The sequence below is a fragment of the Macrotis lagotis genome, chromosome X, assembly GCF_037893015.1.
Source record: "Macrotis lagotis isolate mMagLag1 chromosome X, bilby.v1.9.chrom.fasta, whole genome shotgun sequence".
In the NCBI taxonomy this organism is placed as follows: domain Eukaryota; kingdom Metazoa; phylum Chordata; class Mammalia; order Peramelemorphia; family Peramelidae; genus Macrotis; species Macrotis lagotis.
Window position 1 is genome coordinate 30,544,570 of NC_133666.1, and position 19,173 is coordinate 30,563,742.

Genomic DNA, 19,173 nt, shown 5'->3' on the forward strand with positions numbered 1-19,173 from the left:
TGTAACCGATGATTCTTCTTATTAGTCCATTTAGCAGTTTCTATGCTGCTAAACAATTGCAGGTGCTCTGTTCTGGTTCAGAGGTCTAGCTGCTTTGCTCTGATCTGTATGGCAGGGGGGGGACGGCATAGTGCCAGGAGGGTATAAACAGAGGTTATAAGTTAGGCTAAAGCCTCCCTGGGGGAGATATAAAGAGAAAATCAGATATACAGACCCAGTTGTTTGCAGAATCTCATTCATCTTATAAGAAGCACCCCAAAAAGTTGTATGGAGAACACGATGTCATGGTTGCTAGGGGTGGAATTAATGAGCAGTTAGGAGCAATGGAAGTAGGAAAAGCAGGGCCCACAATATGTTCAGCATGCCTACAAAGGAGAGATGACAGGGATAGTGATCTAATTTTCTTCAGTCAGTAGGAGGTGCTTGGTGTAGTCCAGGGTAGCTGAGGGGTGGGTCAGAGAAGGCAGTGTGCACTAAAACAATTGGATACGAATTTATGAGTTGAGGAGTGTCTGAAATGTAGCAGTTTGATAATGCAAATGTTTAATGCTCTCCTGTAAATCCAAAAGATCAAAGCTAACGTTGTGAATTAGATGAAGAATTATCAGGAACATAAAATACAGTGAAACCAAAGTTATAGGACATGGAATATGGCAGCAAAATCCAAGTCACCAGTGAGAAAAGAGACAACCAGACTTTTTTTGTTTTTTTTTTGAAGAAAATACAAAGTTTTATGTATGTGTTCACATTTTATGAGATTTTCATTCTAATGTTTACAAAGGCCAACATTTCACAGAAAACTTTCCATCACTCCCAAAACAGAAATCATGAAATACATCACTTCTACAAGTCAGGCAGACGAAACCATCTGATGGCCCATGAGGGAGACGCTGGTCCTCCCATCTCTTGTCTATGTTACCGAACAGAGACACTGAGAAGAGGGTGGGAGAGTATAATGGAGATAAATGACAACCTCTACATCACATCAGAACAGATATGATTTTTCAAATGGCAGAGTGAACTTTATATGGATATAAAGGGACACTGTCACCAAAGTTCATTTGCTAGACTGTCAACAAAGTTCATTAGTTAATTGACCTTTATTTAGAATTGATTTCAAACAGATCACTATGTGTGATCATTTAAAAACACCCCCCCACCCCAGTTTTTGGTCCAGACCCATGATATCATTTGGTACAGGGCACTCCATACGCTAAATGCAGATCAGCAACTCATCGGGAACAGAATCCCAGAGTGACCTGAGCCATGAGAGGTTAAGTGACTTTTCTGTGGTCACACAGCTAGTATGTAGCCTCTTAACTAACATCAAGCTGCAGTTAAACACTGCAGGAATATGTTGATGTTTAATTTCTCTTCTCCAACTCCCTCCCCTCTAATTTAATGATTAAAATTTTTAAATTAGATTTAATCATCTATAAGAATTGAAAGGTTATATTTTTAGCAATCAATTCAAAGTCTGAAAATTATGGCTGAAAGTGTCCCTTTAAGGCAAAAAAGACAGCAAAGTGAAAGTGGATAAATATTCTGTAAGATAAAACACTCTAGTCATTACTGTACAGGCAAAAACATCTTAAATAATATGGTTCATATACAAATAAAATGAATACATTGAATACTGTAGAACTAATTATATGTTCTCTTTTAAATGGCACACTATGGATTAATATTTTACAATATACACATCTATTTGAAGTGGGGAAACTAGTGATAATCCACGGGTAAAAATAATACAAGTAATAAATCCATTATTGGTTACCATGATTATTACAATTTAAAATAAAGAATACAAGATACTGTCATTGAACTGTGACCATACCATGTCCTTGTTAGAGCTGAAAAGAAAGTCGAGTTCTCCCCTCTAATCAAGCTACACACAAAGTTGCCCAATCTTTGCTTACCTTCAAAGCACATAATTTTCTTTTTTAAAACTCATGGTTATTTCTTAAAAACAAAAACACAACACAAATGCTGTATTTTAGACAAAAGCATTTTGAACCATCATTTAACAATGAAAGCTTATGGCAGGCAATTTTGTATATTAGCGACAAGCCAGCAGTTACTACCAAACATTTAAAAAATTTTAATCATAAAAAAATACTATAATTCATCACACAGACTTTTTACATAGTTATAAATAATAAATAGCATGATAGGAAGATTATAATCAATGGATTATCTAGCTCAGTTAATATTTCTCCTGTTATGAAGTTCCCTATTTTGCTACCTCAGACTGACTGACATGGTCCAAGTATACTCCTTTACAATTCAAATTTGATTCTTAACAGTAGAATACAGAGCTAATATTCAATTATCAGGCCTGCAAACCTTTCTTTTCTCCCTAGAAATTAAATTTTAGAGATGTGACCTTTTTTCAAGGCAGCATGAAAGTTACTTAAACCCATCCATCTGCTCCTGTGGCAACACAAAAACTGTGCTGTAGAGGGACTGAATCATTGGTACCAATCACCATAGGGGGGAAGCAAACAAATCTAAAAGTTGAAAGAAAAGAAAAGGGGGAGCCAGACCCCATATCAGATCATTACACATGGCACCCCCTCTTGTTTTCCCTTTCCCCTATGGTTTACATTCTTTAATAGTAGAACAATGTCCCCTAAGGCACAAAAATCCCTCTGGCCTCAATGCCACAGGAGACACTGATGGTCCCACATGCACTCTCCTGCACAGTAGTTTGTTAGGTCAGTAACACTGGCTAGTCATTTCTGGATGCACTTGCTAGCTTTGATCAAGGTTGGAATTTCTTCTCCTTGATAACATATAACTAAAAATATTAATAAAATGTTATACATTCCTCTGGGCTACAAGTTTGGGGGAAAATGTTAGCTACCACTACTCCTGGGTTATAAGGATCTGGAACATTCTTCCTCGCTAATTCAACCATACTACCAAGTCCATTAACATTTCAAACATTATCCTTCCATCCAAGCTTAACTATGAAGGAGCAACACCAGCAGCTACAGAGACCACTAAGTATTTCCTCATCTGGCCACATGCAAGTAGCTCAGTGAGGAAAAAGGAGAAATCATATATTTAAATCTGATGAGAAAAATCATTCAAATCTAACTAAATGCAATTCTTAGCAATACAGAACTATGTATTTAATGGGAGGGATAGGAATGGTGATCTGAGACTTTCTGATCAGTTTTGTAACTGTCATTTACTTTTGCTGGGAAAGGAGCCATACTAGAAACTATACATCAGTACTCAAACTACAGGACCTTAAGGAGGTAGCCTTTTAGGCATTACAAATCAAATAGCGCAACAACTCAAAGCTAATTTTAATTATCTTGAATGGTCACTTAAAGCAAAAGGAAATTTGCAAAAACTAGTAGAAAGTCTAATATATTTAAGAATTAAATCTTTTGAGAATAGAGATGTTAAGGGATAATGTTACATTAATTTTTGTTATCCTAACTAATATCTTAATCCTCATTAAGGATCAAAGTTTTTTCCCTGCCTGCCAGAGTCTTTTGTCTAGAAAACAGCACGGTCAGAACGCTGAATGAGAAATGGTTAAGTCACTTGGGTGAAAGGTCATCCATCAAGATGAACGAAGAGCATGAATTGGAACATGTTACTGGAGAGTCTGTGGCATTGCTGACTTTAGCCAGTGAGTCTGAGGATGAGCCAATGCTGCTACTACTGCCATCCAGAATATCTGACGACAGACTGAGGACAAAGCAGAGACAGTCATGAGCAGGTGTGTCTCTCAGGTGAGTACAACATGCAATAGCTGCAGTTTTCAGAAATCACAAATTAAGAGAACATTTGCAAATTGTGCAGAGTTAAGAAAGGAACAGGGGCAGCTAGGTGACGCAGTGGATAAAGCACCGGCCCTGGAATCAGGAGTACCTGGGTTCAAATTCGGTCTCAGACACTTAATAATGACCTAGCTGTGTGGCCTTGGGCAAGCCACTTAACCCCATTGCCTTGCAAAAACCTAAAAAGAAAGGAACAGGAAAATGTATTTCTACATATACCATCAATGCCTTAGATGGTACATCACTTGTGTGTAGTCTCACCTCCAATATCACTGAGACCTAAGGCCATTTGGGGAAACTCCCCTCATCTTTAGTTCAAGATACTTCTATTCTAAATCTCTTCCCATCTGTCCCATCAATCTTAGGGAAAGAAGTGTCCTTTAGTTTCCAAAGTGAACCTATAGCCTAGGTACCATCTTTAGGTGATCATATATTCACTTTCTCAGCTTCTTCCTCTCTCTGGCTCCTTTTCTGTCTTCGAACACTCACAGCATGTGTGCTCTCAATTTCACACACATACACACACACACACACAAACACACACCTCTCTTTGAGAAGTTTGGCAGTTAAAGGAAAAAGAGAATGAAATAGCTGGAGAGGACAGTAAGCTAAAAGTGGTCCACACTTGTCACCATTTTCCCTTCCTTTAATTAGCCCTCGTCTACTCCAACAACCCTAGTGAAGGTCATCAGTGAGCTCATCTGGTTAAGCTGCTTTCTCATTCTTTTGGTGGTAGGACACTGCTGACCACCTCCATTCCTTCTTAGATATCCTACCTTGGCTTCTGAGTTACCATCCTATCCTGGATCTCTTCCCACCCCAGAGTGCTCTCTGACTATTTTATTCCTATTTCCTTTTCATCCTCCTGACCCCTCTTCTCTTGATATTCATAGCTTCAGCTTCTCTGTTCTCAAAGCTTCAGCTTTGAGGTCAATTCTATGAGAATTCACAAATCTGTAGCTCTCAGATACCTCAATCTCACCATAGCCAAGAGCAGAGTCGCATTATCTCCCAAATAAAGGAAGGCTTTTTTCAATCTTCCCAAGTATGTCAAATGGTTCTCTTCTCCCAAGGAATTTAGCTTGGACTACAGACTTTATTTATTTTTCATCCTATATAAAAGCAGTACCCCAATTCCATTCATTACCTCAGGCTTAGGTTTGTACACTTGGCCTAATTGACATCCATCCTACATAATTCCAGATTCTTCTATTAATCAAATAATTACTTAATGATCCATTTTCATTGTGTCATTCCCCTGCTTCAAAATTGCCAGTGACTCCTTAGGAACCTAGATAATAAAATCCAAATCACTCTTCCTAGTATTGTGGCCCTCTCTAATATGGCCCTGTCTTCTGCAATTTATGGCATAAACTATTCAGTCTAGTCAAGGTGGCCTCTGTCTTGCTTCATCTTTTTTTTTTAGGTTTTTGCAAGGCAATGGGGTTAAGTGACTTGCCCAAGACCACACAGCTAGGTAATTATGAAGTGTCTGAGACCGAATTTGAACTCAGGTACTCCTGACTCCAGGGCCGGTGCTCTATCCACCACACCACCTAGCCGCCCCCATGTCTTTCTTCATCTTGACATAGAACCCTTCTATATCTGGCCCCTACGCAAAGCCTATTCTGTAGTCAAATTGACTCCTTGGTGCTCCCTGATCATATCTGTGATCCTGCCTCAATAATTGCTTGTGCCATGCACCCATCAAATATATATAAACAAAGACTTTCTGTTCTTACATTATTTTTGGCATGCTAATTAGCCATCTTTTTATGTACTGAGTAGCAGCACACATTTATTTCTATAGTACCTTAAGGTTCACAAATGTCTCTTTTGATGTTCACAAAGCCCTGGTAAGGGATAGCCCAAATAATAGTGTGTCCTCAATTTCTAAAATGAGGAAATTAAGGCTTAGGAACCTTTAAGTAACATACCTAGAACCACTCAGCTAATAAAGAGCCCAAGCAGTCTCTTAGTGAGTGAGCCTAGGGTTCCATCTACTTTCCCTGCTCCCGACACAGAGCCAGCTATCCTTCGTAATAAATGACATCTTAAAAAAAGAGTCAACAATTGGGTCTATTTCAAGTGAACTTTAGCCCCCAGTTTGCAGATCAAACTGAAGACCAAGGCCTTACTCACAACAAAGCACTTTTTAGGTTTGTTGTTTTTTGCAAGGCAATGGGGTTAAGTGGCTTGCCCAAGGCCACACAGCTAGGTCATTATTAAGTGTCTGAGACCGGATTTGAACCCAGGTACTCCTGACTCCAAGGCCGGTGCTTTATCCACTATGCCACCTAGCCGCCCCAACAAAGCACTTTTAACTAGATGTGAATGACACAACAAATGTGAAACTAGAATCCATATCGCCAGACTTCTGATCCAATACCATTTCTCCCTCCTCCAATCACTCAGGGTTAAGTTAGGGTTTTACTGAATGTGCTTTAAAAATGATGTATATAATGAGAGTGTGCATTTCTCCATTATTTCCTTTATGTCTCACATCATCCCTGTTAGGCTGTTAAATGCCTGCTTGCTTCCACCCTAAACACATTCTTGGGAATTTTCTTTAATTCTAGAAAATGTTGAAATCCAATATATTGCCATAGCACTTCCAAGAATTTCTGACTTTTTTAACCCTCCCTAGAAATATTTCTTCTCCTCTTTATCTTTTTTTTTCTTCTTCATCCTTTCTTTTGTCTCTCCTTTTCAGGCCCATTCATTTTATACTCCTACCACACAAAGACAAGCAGAAATTGTTTTATTGACGCTGCTTGTGGCAGGCTATTCCTGCTCCCCAAATCTTTCCCACAGACTAAGTAGTTGCAATTTTGAAAGATGATTTTCAATCTTGGAGTGGTAGCATGGTGTCAGGGAGAGAGGTGACCCCTGAGCCACCAAAACCAAAGTTCAGATGCCCCCTTTGCCCAATCATGGCTGACACAAAGACTTGGCAACCTCGGTGCTCAAAGATTAGAAAGTACTGAGAGCAATGCAAACTTGTGTTGATTCAGGGAGTTTCTTCACCCTGGAGCTACCTATACCCATGAAATCAGAGGTCAGTCAGTCAGAAAGCATTCAATAAGCATCTACGATGTACCGGATGTTGTGCAAAAGGACAGTGCCTGCCCTTAGGGTTCCCAGTCTAGTGTTCAAGCTAACTACATAAAGCATCAATTTAAGATCAACAGAAAAGGGAAAACTTAAGAGTTAAGGATGATCCAGAAAGGCTTCTTGGGGGGGGGGGGGGATCTCAGGTGGGAAGGATATCAGGGAAGTCAGGAGGTGGAGATAAGGAGGGAGAGCCTTCCAGGTATGGGGGGCAGCTTGTGGCAAAGGCTTGTGCTTGAGCAAGGAGGCCAGTGACACAGGGTGGGGAAGAAGGTCTCAAAAGCCTGGAAAGGTTGCCCAGGGATGGGAAAGGAAGCCAGGTAATAAAGGGCTTTAAAAGCCAAATAGAAGATTTCACCCTGGAGGTGAGAGGGAGTTGCTACAGTTTTATAAATAAGGGGAGCGGTGACATAGTCAACCTTCATTTTAGAAAAACCAATTTGGCAGCTTAGTAGGGAAGGACTAGAGTTGAAGAGACTTGAGGAAGGGAGACCTGTAGTTGATAGCAGTCTTCTAGGTGAGGCAGCAAGAACTTGGGGGAGGCAGGGAGGATGCAAGAAATGTTACAAAGATGCAGACAAAGGAAGAGCAGACAAGTCTTAGCAACTGATGGAATGTGGTGGGTAAGAAATCAAGGCAATGAGGATGACATGAAGACATTGGTTGCCTTGAAAATTAGAGGGTTGGGGAGGATAGTGAGCACCTATATTTAAACCCTAATTTTATCATTCAAAAATAAAACTAATCAAAAGATATCCACCTCTTAAAATGAAATTAAATTTTAAAAACTGCTGTATGGGGGCGGCTAGGTGGCGTAGTGGATAAAGCACCGGCCTTGGAGTCAGGAGTACCTGGGTTCAAATTCGGTCTCAGGCACTTAATAATTACCTAGCTGTGTGGCCTTGGGCAAGCCACTTAACCCCGTTTGCCTTGCAAAAAACAAAAAAAAACTGCTGTATGAAATGTATGCATTCAAAAGAGAGTGATTTTTGCCCATAACTAAGAACAAATCTTAAAAGATCCAAATATGGCACAAAAGGAATATCTAGAAGTTCAAGTCATAACAATTATAAATATAGATATTATAAAATATCTTGCAAATAGGATCTTACTGTATACATATATAATATAGATATAGGCATATATATATATATATATATATATATATATATATATATACACACAGATATAAAAAGCAGGGGTCCAAGAGGCTCTGAACCTGAAAAATAAATCTAGCCTTTCCTTAGAGGAAAAAGCCAAAACAAACTAAGAAAGTTAAGACTCTAAAAATAAAAAATAAAAAATAAAAAAAAGCCAAAAAGTGCTTCTCTAATCCAGTACTCTAACACAGCACTGCCACTGTATGTGTTTAGGTTTCTAAAGCCCGCTGCCTTCAAATCCATCATTGCTAAAAGCGCTTTTAAGTGGAGGAAATAGGGAAAATGGAGTTGGTTCACAAAGACTTTTTTCACCATGTGCAATAATTGGTGAACTGAATTGACTGGACAATTATTTACACTACCAGAGAAAAGCAGATGTACAAATAGAAACCACCCCTTCCTCCCCATGGAAATCCAAAAATTACTTTCATTTGACTAGGATACAGCATTTTTTGCCTCAGCTAAAAATCAGCTTGCATCCCTAGAGCACATATTAGCTGAGAAGCATGAGAAAATGGGCCCTGCTACGTGGCAGGAAGAAAGGAGGCTCCCATTAAAAATTGGCTACAACCTGGAGAATCTGAATAGAAATAGGGAGACATTAACTGTAAGTTTGTACCAGGTTAAACAATATCATTTGTGATACTCTCATTGACTCAAATAAACCCAACACTCATTCCAAATATGAACTATCATTCCTGAAGGGAATCACTCTTCTAGCATGGTTTGTTACTAACTCCAAAGAAACTCACTAATAGAGAAGCCTTCCAGAAAGTTAGAGGCATACAAACTTGATCTGCCTTTTTTCTAGTTTCCACAATTGCTTATCTAATATTGAATCTAACAAGCTAGACCCCCTTATCCCGAACTGCTGGACTGCTGTAGATGGAATGCGAATTGCTACTTGTTTCATTTATTCTTGGGATTACAACTAGTCACTACTGCAGTTTGCAAATTAAGAATTTGAGAAATTCTTCATCAGATGTTTTCACTAATCTAAAATAATGTATTGTGCTAATAATTTTTCTGTTGTAGAATAATGGATTTCCAACTAGAAAGGGAGCTCAGAGGTCTTCTAATTTAACCCCCTCAGAATTTCACAAAGGAAAAAACTGAGGCTAAAAGAGAGGAAGGACCTATCACATACAGTCCCACAGGCAGCACACAGCACAAGTCAGAGCTGGACCTCAAACCTAGGTTCTCTGATCCCTGATGTTATACTACTTCCCCAATTTTATAGAAGAGGAAACTGAGGTCCAGAAAGGTTTAGGTGGAAAGTAAGCAATAGGAGTGGGCTTGATCCCTCAGACTGGATAGAGCACTAAGCTCACTGCACCCACCCTGCCTCTCCTCTCAGGCCCCAAGACAGATGATCTATAACTAACAGATGGCCACATCTTCGAAGCAAAAAAGGCAGATCAGCAGCACCTAGCACAGTGCTTTTTTCACATATGTGTTCAATAATGATTTGTTTAACAATCACATTACCCATTTTGGTAATCAGATAAAGGCAGTTCTACAATATGATTTTCAATTTCTAATTCTATTTTAATAAGTCTTGAGCAGCAAAATAAAGAGAGAAAAAGCTAAGCATAGTCATTTTAATTATTAAAAGGAAAAACAGATACCTTGGTCAAGTTTCAGACCAAGGAGAGGAAAGGTAAAGGGCTTGGGTGCTTCACAAAATGGCTAATCAGTAGGCCTCATCTAAAAGTTGATTAATTCATTTCATGTGCCAGATGCTGACTGAATACCTATAACCAAGTAATCATAGACCCTCAAAGGAGCAAGGAGGAATTTTTTCCCTTCAATTATGCCCTATATTTGGAAAAAAACAACAACAAAAAATAAAAAAGTAATTGAAATTTAAACATCTGAACCAGGTAGCAACAAAATGAAGGCTTGGGAGATGCCTCCTATTGTTAATCTGACTGAGGCAGAGTAGGTAGCACAGTGGATAGAGCATGGGCCCTGGAGTCAAGAGGAGCCGAGTTCAAATTTGCTTCAGACACTTAATAATTGCATAGCTGTGTGACCTTGGGCAAGTCACTTAACCCCACTGCCTTAAATAAATAAAAAATTTAAAAAAAAATTAAAAAGACTCTAGAGTGATTCCTGGGATTTAGGGCTTCAAGCTGGTAAGAATGAGGAAAGGCTGAGAGAGAAGGTACTTTCTCCAAGTAGATAGAACAAGTAAATAACAATGAGGGATTTGAACCCAGGTCCTCTTGACTCCAAATTCAAGGTTCTTTCTTTCTACTATACAAGCAGCCTCCCAGGTTTACAGGTCCAGGTGCCCAACCCACAAAAATAACATGCCTCCAGCTCCCTTCAGGAGAAATCAGTACCCAGTATGTGGCAGTTGAGTGAACTATCAGAATGCACAGGATAGTTGAATAAGATCTTCAAAATAATTTAAATCTTGGCCATACAGGGTTTCATTGATAACACTTGCAATTGTACTCAGAAGGGGTCTAGAAGACATTGCAAGAGCTCCCTTGGACAAGGTGCTGCCAACTTCTGGAGACTATGATCTGCACCAGCTGAAGTCTCCAAATGAAACTTCAGGGGAGCCTCCTATAGGACTTGGGACAATACATTCTACCTGAAGGGAAAGGAAGGGTTGAGGTTCAGGACCATCAATGTACTGGTTATTCAAGCTTATCAATTGTGTGTTCTTAACTCTCATAAGATCACTCTAGGCAGACAGACCCTCTTTCTAGATAGCCTTTTGCAGAGCCTCAGATCCAAATGGGCTTTAAAAAACTTAGTCAATGCTATCAAAGTTACTACTATCCTCAAAACCAAATGATATACACACCCCACACCCTCAGGCAGCACTCCAAACAGAATAATTACATAGGAGTGTCCTTGAAACTTTTGCATCAATTATATTTTTGCTGTTATTATTCTAAAATTTTGAAGGTGGGAGGAGGGATGGTAAGGATCTTCTTGCCTGCTTTTCCTCACTTTTTGTTTCTTCTAGCAGTATTTGTCCACTCTAGCGCTCACATTCAGTTTAGGTGCATGCTCTCATCTCTGCTATATGGTAATGCTTGACAAGGGCTGGTGGGGGGGGGGGAGAATGAGGTATGACACATTCAGCCAGAGTCCTCTAGGTTGTCCTTAGGCATCCTTACCTAGCTCATGCTTAGTCCCTTAGCTGACCCTCCACCTAGGCCTACTCATCCTGGGGTCCTGTTCCCCTTTCTCTTCCCTGTCTATGCTCTTAAGGCCAGCCAAGCCCCCACCTTTCCTCTTTTCTAAACCCACAATTTTCCTAAAACTCTCTACTGGTTCTTCCCAGCCCTACCTCTGGCATCTTCACTGTGTATGCCACCTGATGTCTCTTATCAATGTTGCCCCATTCTCCCTCTCAGGCTGGCACATATCCCAGGTCCCACCAGTGTACAAATTGATGTTAAAGAAAGATACCATCTGAACCTTGGAAGTCTCCACATTGTTTTTCATTAGAAGATGTTCACATTTACAATTGACTATCTTCAGACACATTTTCTGGGGAGGGAGATATTTTTGCCCCAAGCAAAAAGGATCAGCAGAGATGTATCACTGCAGCTCATAAGGCTCTTAGGAATAGATAATTTAGTTCCTGCTCTGAATTTGTTAAATAAGATACAGATTATGCCTAAATGACTCTATAAACTCTTTAGACACACATTGCATATGCATTCAGTACAAACTCATTTTGCAAATGTGAAGTAAAAAATCTAAAACACACACACACACACACACACTCTCTCTCTCTCTCTCTCTCTCTCTCTCTCTCTCTCTCTCTCTCTCTCTCTCTCCCCCCACCCCACAATATTCCTGATTTACTGAGTAGGAAAATCTAGGGGACATACTTTTCTCCTATAAGAACCTTTAGCATCATTTTGTTGGCCCTGAAAACCCCTTCTCTACACCATGGAGGCATCTGTGCTCCTCAGGGATTGAGGTAGGAAAAGATTGTTTTTTTTAACAAAAATAAAGAGTTGTGATGCAATAAGAAGTAAGGCAAAGAGCTGACAGTAGGAAACCCAGTGTTGATAATACACAAATTAAGGTACGTATGTACAGGTACAATCCATGCCTCATCCCTAGAGCCACAGATTTAAGAATTTTCACCAAATAGAAAGAAGTTGAAAGACAATTAGTTCTAAAACCACAAAGCAGGGTCATGCTCATGCTGTGGTCACAAAAGTACTTGGTGCACCATGGCCCCTTAAACACATAACAATGAGATAGATGTGTCCATTCCAAAAACTGGCTTGTTTCATATTTATCACAAAGATGTTTGGAGCTGGAGATGTTCAATATAAACTTAATAGTAAGGCTACAATGGTTGAACAAATACACATATAAGTATTCAGTTTGTACAGGAAGGAATGAAAATGAAAAAAATATGGTTTTCCATTTCACTATTTAAAAAACATTTCTTTCTCTTCATTTGATTTGTGAAAGCTAGAAACACTGATGGAGCTGTTAATTTTTAGTCGTTCTATCTTGTCATTTCCCCCCATTTCTCCATTCTAGCAAAATTAATACCAAATAACCCCTTGCTTTCATTTCATCAAATAGTACAGATTTCCTTGCCATGAGATCCCAAAAGCCAGCTGCAACCTATTTTCAAGAATATAGATGTCTGATCAATGAAATCTCATAACAAAGATTGAAAGAGTTCCTGAGTTCCTGGCAGAGCAGGATAGAGAGCCCACAGAAAGATGATTCTAAGATTTATATCACTTGATCCCAGTTGTAAATATCTAAGCAACAGTATGATTTTGGAATCAACTGGACCTGGCAAATCCTTAAAGACATGGCAATCTTTAAGATACAAGATACAACTGAAAAGTGTGCCTAGCCCAGTCCTCAAAAAGAAAATGGCAAGTATTTAAATACTGACTTAAGATAAACAAAATCTGAAAGACTGCAGCAGCATCTTATTTTTCCTTGATTGTAATTAAGTTACCCTTTGTCCCACTCTTCTGAGGGTAAGCCTCCCAAGAGACTGGGACCAACAGAGTTTTTTTTGGATCCCAAAACCACACTTCTTGCTAACATCATATATAGTTATGCGCTCACAATTTCCTGCCCTTTCAAAGGCCCCAAACAAAACTAGTGGACATGGGAGTAGGGACAAACCTCACCACCCATGTCCTCCCCAAGACTACTACAATGCTTTGTTAGTGGCCACAAAAAGAGTCTACACCTCAGTGGCAAAAGCCTTGGTCATTTATGGAAACTTTCAGTACTGACAAAGCCTAGGAAGCTGTTATCTCCAGTCCCATAGGCACAAGGTAAGAGAGCCATCCACACCTATTTGTTTGAGCTGGCTAGATGGGAACAAGAGCAGCACATATTATTCCTAAGGGCTCTGTCCTGGCCAATATATATGTGTGTGTGTGTGTGTGTGTGTGTGTGTGTAATTGCTCAGGTCTTTTAAAAATAAATATAAACAGAGTTGACAGTTTCAGCAACCTGTTTCCTCTATGATCTTTGGAAGCATCTCTCCCTAATGCCAGGAAAGTCATCTAGTATCAAAATTAGCACACAATTATCGAGGACAGACAAGACAGATGAGAAAGAAAAGAGGGAGACAAAAATGATCAGAGCCCTCCAGGAGAGATAGGATGAGCCCAAATGAGGACAGGATTACCACAGGAGTTAAGTGAACAAAATAAGGCAAAAACTTGGGACTTATTTGCCAACTAGAAGCACAGGTTAGTTTACATAAAAAGTGAATAAGTGACTCAAATTAGAAATGGTCTGGAAATGCCATTTAAAGGTCTTTGGGAGTACATGTCCAAAATAACATGCCTTCAGAGGCTTTTTGAAAAGGCCTGTTGTAAAATGCAGGATTGTACCCTTAGAGTTTTGAAGGGGCATAACACGACTCTGGGTAGAATAGAAAAACCTATAACAGATCTCAATCTTACCTGGTAGATCTCCAAATCAGTCAACACTCCTCCCTGCCACTGCCCCCACTTCCCACCCCCCTCCCCCCATACACCCATGTGCTAACTAGGAGGAAAGTGTTATTGGCAGCAGCAATCCCTGTCCTGATGGGCTTCTGGGAAATTAAAAGTAACACCTTGTCATTAATTGGTTGGCAATTCCTGGCCAGGAGGAGAAAGATATTATTTTTTCAGGTCCAAACAAAGAAAAAAAAAGTTTAAAAATATTTATGATAATTTCCCCTAAGGAGCCAGAAAGGTTACTTTAAAAAAAAAAGATTTTTACTACTGGTGGAATAACCTAAAGATTTTATATAAATATTTAGATGACAGTATTTAAAGAAACCATGTTGAAGAATTTTGGGTTTTCCTGTCCTGTCAAATATTTGCAAAAAAAAAAAGGTTTTAAAGATGAAACATGTAGAATAAGATCATTAGATACAGCAAGCCAAGATAACTCACTCTCTTTCCCTCCCATCCCCAGAGTTCCCCATATGTAGGACCAACTCCCTCCCACATGGCCGAACTTGGAGGGGGGTTGAGCTAATAGGAGGTCAGAGTTGGGCATGAAAGTGAGTGTAATAAAATTAGAAACATGCATACCAAAGGGAAGTACATAAGACTTTTGAATTATCTTTTATGTCACCCATGCCTGCATGGAAAATTCCCCTCAATCAGCATTCATAAATAAATAGCTTTTCAATTGTTCCAAGGTGATTTAACATTATTTTCAACATGATCTATTTTAAGTGGGCCATGTCCTAATATATATTCACATATTTTCTCTTATTACCCCCCTGCCTTTTTACCATGAACTGAGATCTGCCAAATTCGTAATATCAGGAGAAAGCATAGTAGTAATGCCTTGAAAGAGTCTCTTTGGCTGACTTTCAGTTTCCATTTCACCTAAAACAAAAAAAGAAAAAAATGAATTATGAAATATATCAACTTGTTGCTTAATTGGGGCATTTAGTTTACTTTGTTTTTTAATCCCAAACTACAATATTCTTCTGTGCATTACTAATTTTAGAGCTGATTTCAGCATGTACTCAGATGGAAAAGAAAATCTTTTTGTCAAAGGTTGGCAGCCCTGAAAATTTCCCATTGATTTGATGTCATATGTGCTAGGTATATTCAGGTCCTTAAATGAAGAGCTGCACATTGATTCCATCGTGAATACTGGATCAAGACTAATCAGAGCACCAAGAAATATTTGCAAAGATTTTGAAGCCAACAGTAAGTAATAATATATGCCAACTCGCTAGCAGAGAACCCTCATTGTCTCCAGGTCACTACCTGAATACTCCATTCCTAGCATACTAGTAGAAGGGAGACAGGTCAAAAATGTCATAGTTGGCTACATTTTTTATATTTATATACATATATACATGTGTGTATATGTATACATATACATATAACTGTATACATATGTCTATTTTTAAATTGCTTAGTACTGAAAATTACCAAAAACATAATTTCAAAAGCAGTGAAGCAGAGAATGAAGATAATGGTGCAGATAATGAAGGGTATGATATGCATAAATAAATTTATCTTATACATATATGCAAATCTGTAAATAGAAATATAAATCTATATAAATGTGTATATATGTAAATATGTATATGTAAATGCATATTAGTCATCCAGCTGAAACCAAGTCTAAATTTTCTCAAAACTAATCATCAAAAAGATTCTACTATATACTAATACTACTTAACACTTTACCACCAAAATACAAAAATTAAAAACAATTCAGCAATATATTAAGTCTTTTCCAAAATAAATTCATATACACAAAAAGCTTAAGACTTAAAAAAAAGATCTCTTCACTGTGCATCAGTATCAATCGTGGGTTGATCTATATTTCAGGAAGAAATGTGTAGATCAAAGTTTGAAATTGAAAATGTTCTTAGAGCAAAAACAAATCAACAAACAAAAATTTTCACTTTTTCTAATAAATATCAATTCATGTTCTATTTTTTTCTATAGTTACTTTAAGTCATGGGAACTTGGTAAAGTCTCTATTTTTCTTGTCCTTAAATGAAAATACTTCGTTTTAAAATCTACCTTCATTTTGCAAAAGTTCTCTGGTCTTTTTTTTTTTTTAAAGTGGAATGTCTAGCTTGTCTGACGAGCTCCCCCTGCTGTCCTAATTTGAAGTCGCTCTGAAGTGAAACAGCCCAAATTAAACATATTCTAATACTCACATGAAAACTCTCCTTAATATCTTTCAAAAATAATCTTTCAGAATTCTAAAAATGTATCTGGGAAATGACAATACTCTTAACTTAAGTAATTCTTTGTGAATAATTTAGAAAACTCAATATGAGCAACTTTTCTGTATTTCTACTTTTTAGAACTTGTTTCTATAATCTGTAAACTACTATCTCTTCTCCACATGATTAAAATGTAAATAAATAAATAAGTAATCAAGTGTGGATATAGATTAATGAGAAAATATCCCCAAGATAATTGATAAAATTCAAATTTTATAATCATGCTTGTAAGGAAAAATAAACCTTTCTTTTGAGGAGGAGATTCCATCTTGAAATGCTTTGAGAGACAGGAAATCGAGTTTCTAGTTCAAAACAAACTATGTTTTACAATATCACAAACATCACTGCATACCTTTCCGTTTAATAGGACCAAGAACACTGGGTCTAATACAGTTGATTGGACTTTGACTCCTTCTGCTAAAATATAAAGTTAAAATATTGGCATCAGAAAGATTTGAAGTACTTCCAAGGTACAAGATAAATAGTCTAAAAGCCCACAAAAAGATTCCAATTCTGAAGCTCAGTGCAACCCCAATTTTGGGATCCTAGAATAACAGTCCTGTGCAATGCAAACACCACCTGCACCACTGGCAGGCCATTTTTCCTGAAAAGACAGTACATAATGGGGGGGGGGGGGGGAAGCCAGGTTTGAAGTCTGATCTAAAGGCTGGCAGCAAAACAAGACAATCTAAGAGAGAAGTCATTACTCAGCTCCATCTTTCTTAAATTATTTAACTTAATTTTCTTAGGGTGGCTACCACAGTTTCTCTTAACTTTAAGGTTTTTCACCAGTTCCAGAATTGTGGTACAAATGTCTATTTCCACAATGAGGCTTTGAGACTGTCTAGGATTACTCTTATAAATATGTTGTTTTTAAAGAGTGTATGCCACTTTACAGGGTTTCAGATCCAAAGATCATGGAAACTATTCAATTAATCACATAAAAGGGAAAATACTGCATAAGATAAATTTTAAAAGAGATTAGATTACTCTTTTACCAATTCCCCCCCCCTCCCAAATCAATCAACAGAACTTTTGAGCTGGAAGGGATGTTTGAAATCACCTAGTCCAATCCTCTTATTATACAGATGAGGAAACAGAAGAATAGATAAATTCATACAGCTAGTTTCCCCAACAGCACAGGGACTCCAAAATCGGCCTTCTGAACTCTGGCTCAGTGTTTTTTCTACTATACCAGAATTCTATCTTTGGAATGAAATGGATTTTACTAAACTTTTCAAAACCTATAGCAGAATCTTGTGATAGCACTAATGTTGAGTAGGGGTTCCTAACTGGTGTACCTGACCTTTTAAAAGATAGATAGATAGACAGACAGACAAACTGTTTCACTACAATTGGCTATATTGAGAATTTATTTTATGTACTTAACAATACAATTCTGAGGAGTCCATAGATTTCACCAAACTGACTGTCCAAGAGGTCCAAGATTGAAAAAAGGTAAAGAAAACTCAGGATAGGGGGGAAAAGTTAATTCCTATGTTCTAGTTTTCCAAAGGATTCAAAAGTATATGAGGAATATGATTTGTCCCATACATAACATGACCCATTCTGTGGAACAGCAAGGGTTTTAAGGGAAAAAGAAAATTTAAACAAGAGATAATTTTTAAAAAACCTATTAAAATTCTTTGTTATAAGCTAAATTATTTAAAAATCCCAAACTTTTAAAAATCATATTTTCATTCTCTCTATATATACATACACACTCATATATATTATATATATATATATATATCAGTCTTTTCTAATAGCATCAAATTTAAAGGTTACTTGTGAAGCTAAGTTAACAAATTAAATAACTTTTATAATAAAGCAAGCTCACTTACTTTGAAAATCGTCTTGTTGGACTAGGGATAGGACTTGGAGGTAGCCCATTGCTACTCACAAACATTTGTAAGGATGGTGAAAAGCATTGCTAAAGAAAAAAGTCAGTATTAATACAGTTCTGAAGTCCCATTTTTAAAAAACATTCTTTTTTAAGCATTTGCAATGAAGTGCTTAGTATCATATAGGGTGGTTAACATAGTTTCTGAGTATATTTCAAATTAATATTAATTTCCTCTCAAATCATTATCTGAACACAGAGGGGTTTTCCCCCCTTTCCTATTTTAAACAATTAGTGGCTTGGGGTGTGTGAAATAGACATTTGCAGCAATTTAAAATCTCTTCAATGATCCTACCTTTCCTATTCCTCTAGTGGGTGATGGTGCTGGAGAAACTGGGACGAAGTCAATTCTCTTAGGAGAGGATGATTTCTCTGACTTGTCAAAGTCATTATCACTCTGTAAATAAAATATGTCATCTGCTTATAACAACACAGAACATCCCTTCTCCAGAAATAAGCCCCAAAGTATTATATTTACTCTCATAACTATCACACCTAGATTTTTAGAACACACAAATGTGCAGATCAACAAAAGGTCTCTTGTGTTTATTTAAACCTGTTTGAAAAGGAGATAAGAACTGCTATAATTTTAGAAGTGTAAGTAAGGCATATAAAAGTTAAATGGACAAATAAAGAGGGCCAATGAATAAGTTATTTTTTTAAAAGCTACCTTTCAAAGCAATTTGCAAAAAAAAAAAATTACCAAGCTCAAGCTTTCTTCCCAGGAATGACTTATCTGCATTGCTGTCTGTACTTCCCTGAAAAACAAAAAGCTCTGATCAGTAACTTGGGACAGCACAAGACTGGGTTAAGTCCCCATTCTCAGGAACCACTCACCTTTCATGGGCAGCTTCTCTGTTCATCAAGTCTACTCCTTCTTCCTAGAAAGAGAATATGTACTCAGAGCTTGAAGACAAGTCACAAAATTCTCCATAAGTGGGGTTTTTCCCTACCTTGGTTTTTAAGCAA

General features: G+C 37.9%; 1 protein-coding gene across 2 annotated transcripts in view; it reads right to left on the reverse strand.

Moving 5' to 3' along the window:
• Nucleotides 1-276: 276 nt before the first annotated feature.
• PABIR2 (PABIR family member 2) overlaps nucleotides 277-19,173 on the reverse strand; it is a 46,392-nt gene continuing 27,495 nt past the window's right edge. For both annotated transcript variants that reach the window (XM_074207025.1, XM_074207024.1), the window contains 7 exons: nucleotides 19,042-19,085; nucleotides 18,908-18,962; nucleotides 18,500-18,601; nucleotides 18,146-18,234; nucleotides 16,654-16,718; nucleotides 14,835-14,931; nucleotides 277-3,708 (listed from right to left, as the gene is read on the reverse strand). In XM_074207025.1, coding sequence (XP_074063126.1) covers nucleotides 3,558-3,708; nucleotides 14,835-14,931; nucleotides 16,654-16,718; nucleotides 18,146-18,234; nucleotides 18,500-18,601; nucleotides 18,908-18,962; nucleotides 19,042-19,085 — 603 coding nt within the window. In that variant the 3' untranslated portion in view covers nucleotides 277-3,557. The remainder of the gene's footprint in view (nucleotides 3,709-14,834; nucleotides 14,932-16,653; nucleotides 16,719-18,145; nucleotides 18,235-18,499; nucleotides 18,602-18,907; nucleotides 18,963-19,041; nucleotides 19,086-19,173) is intronic.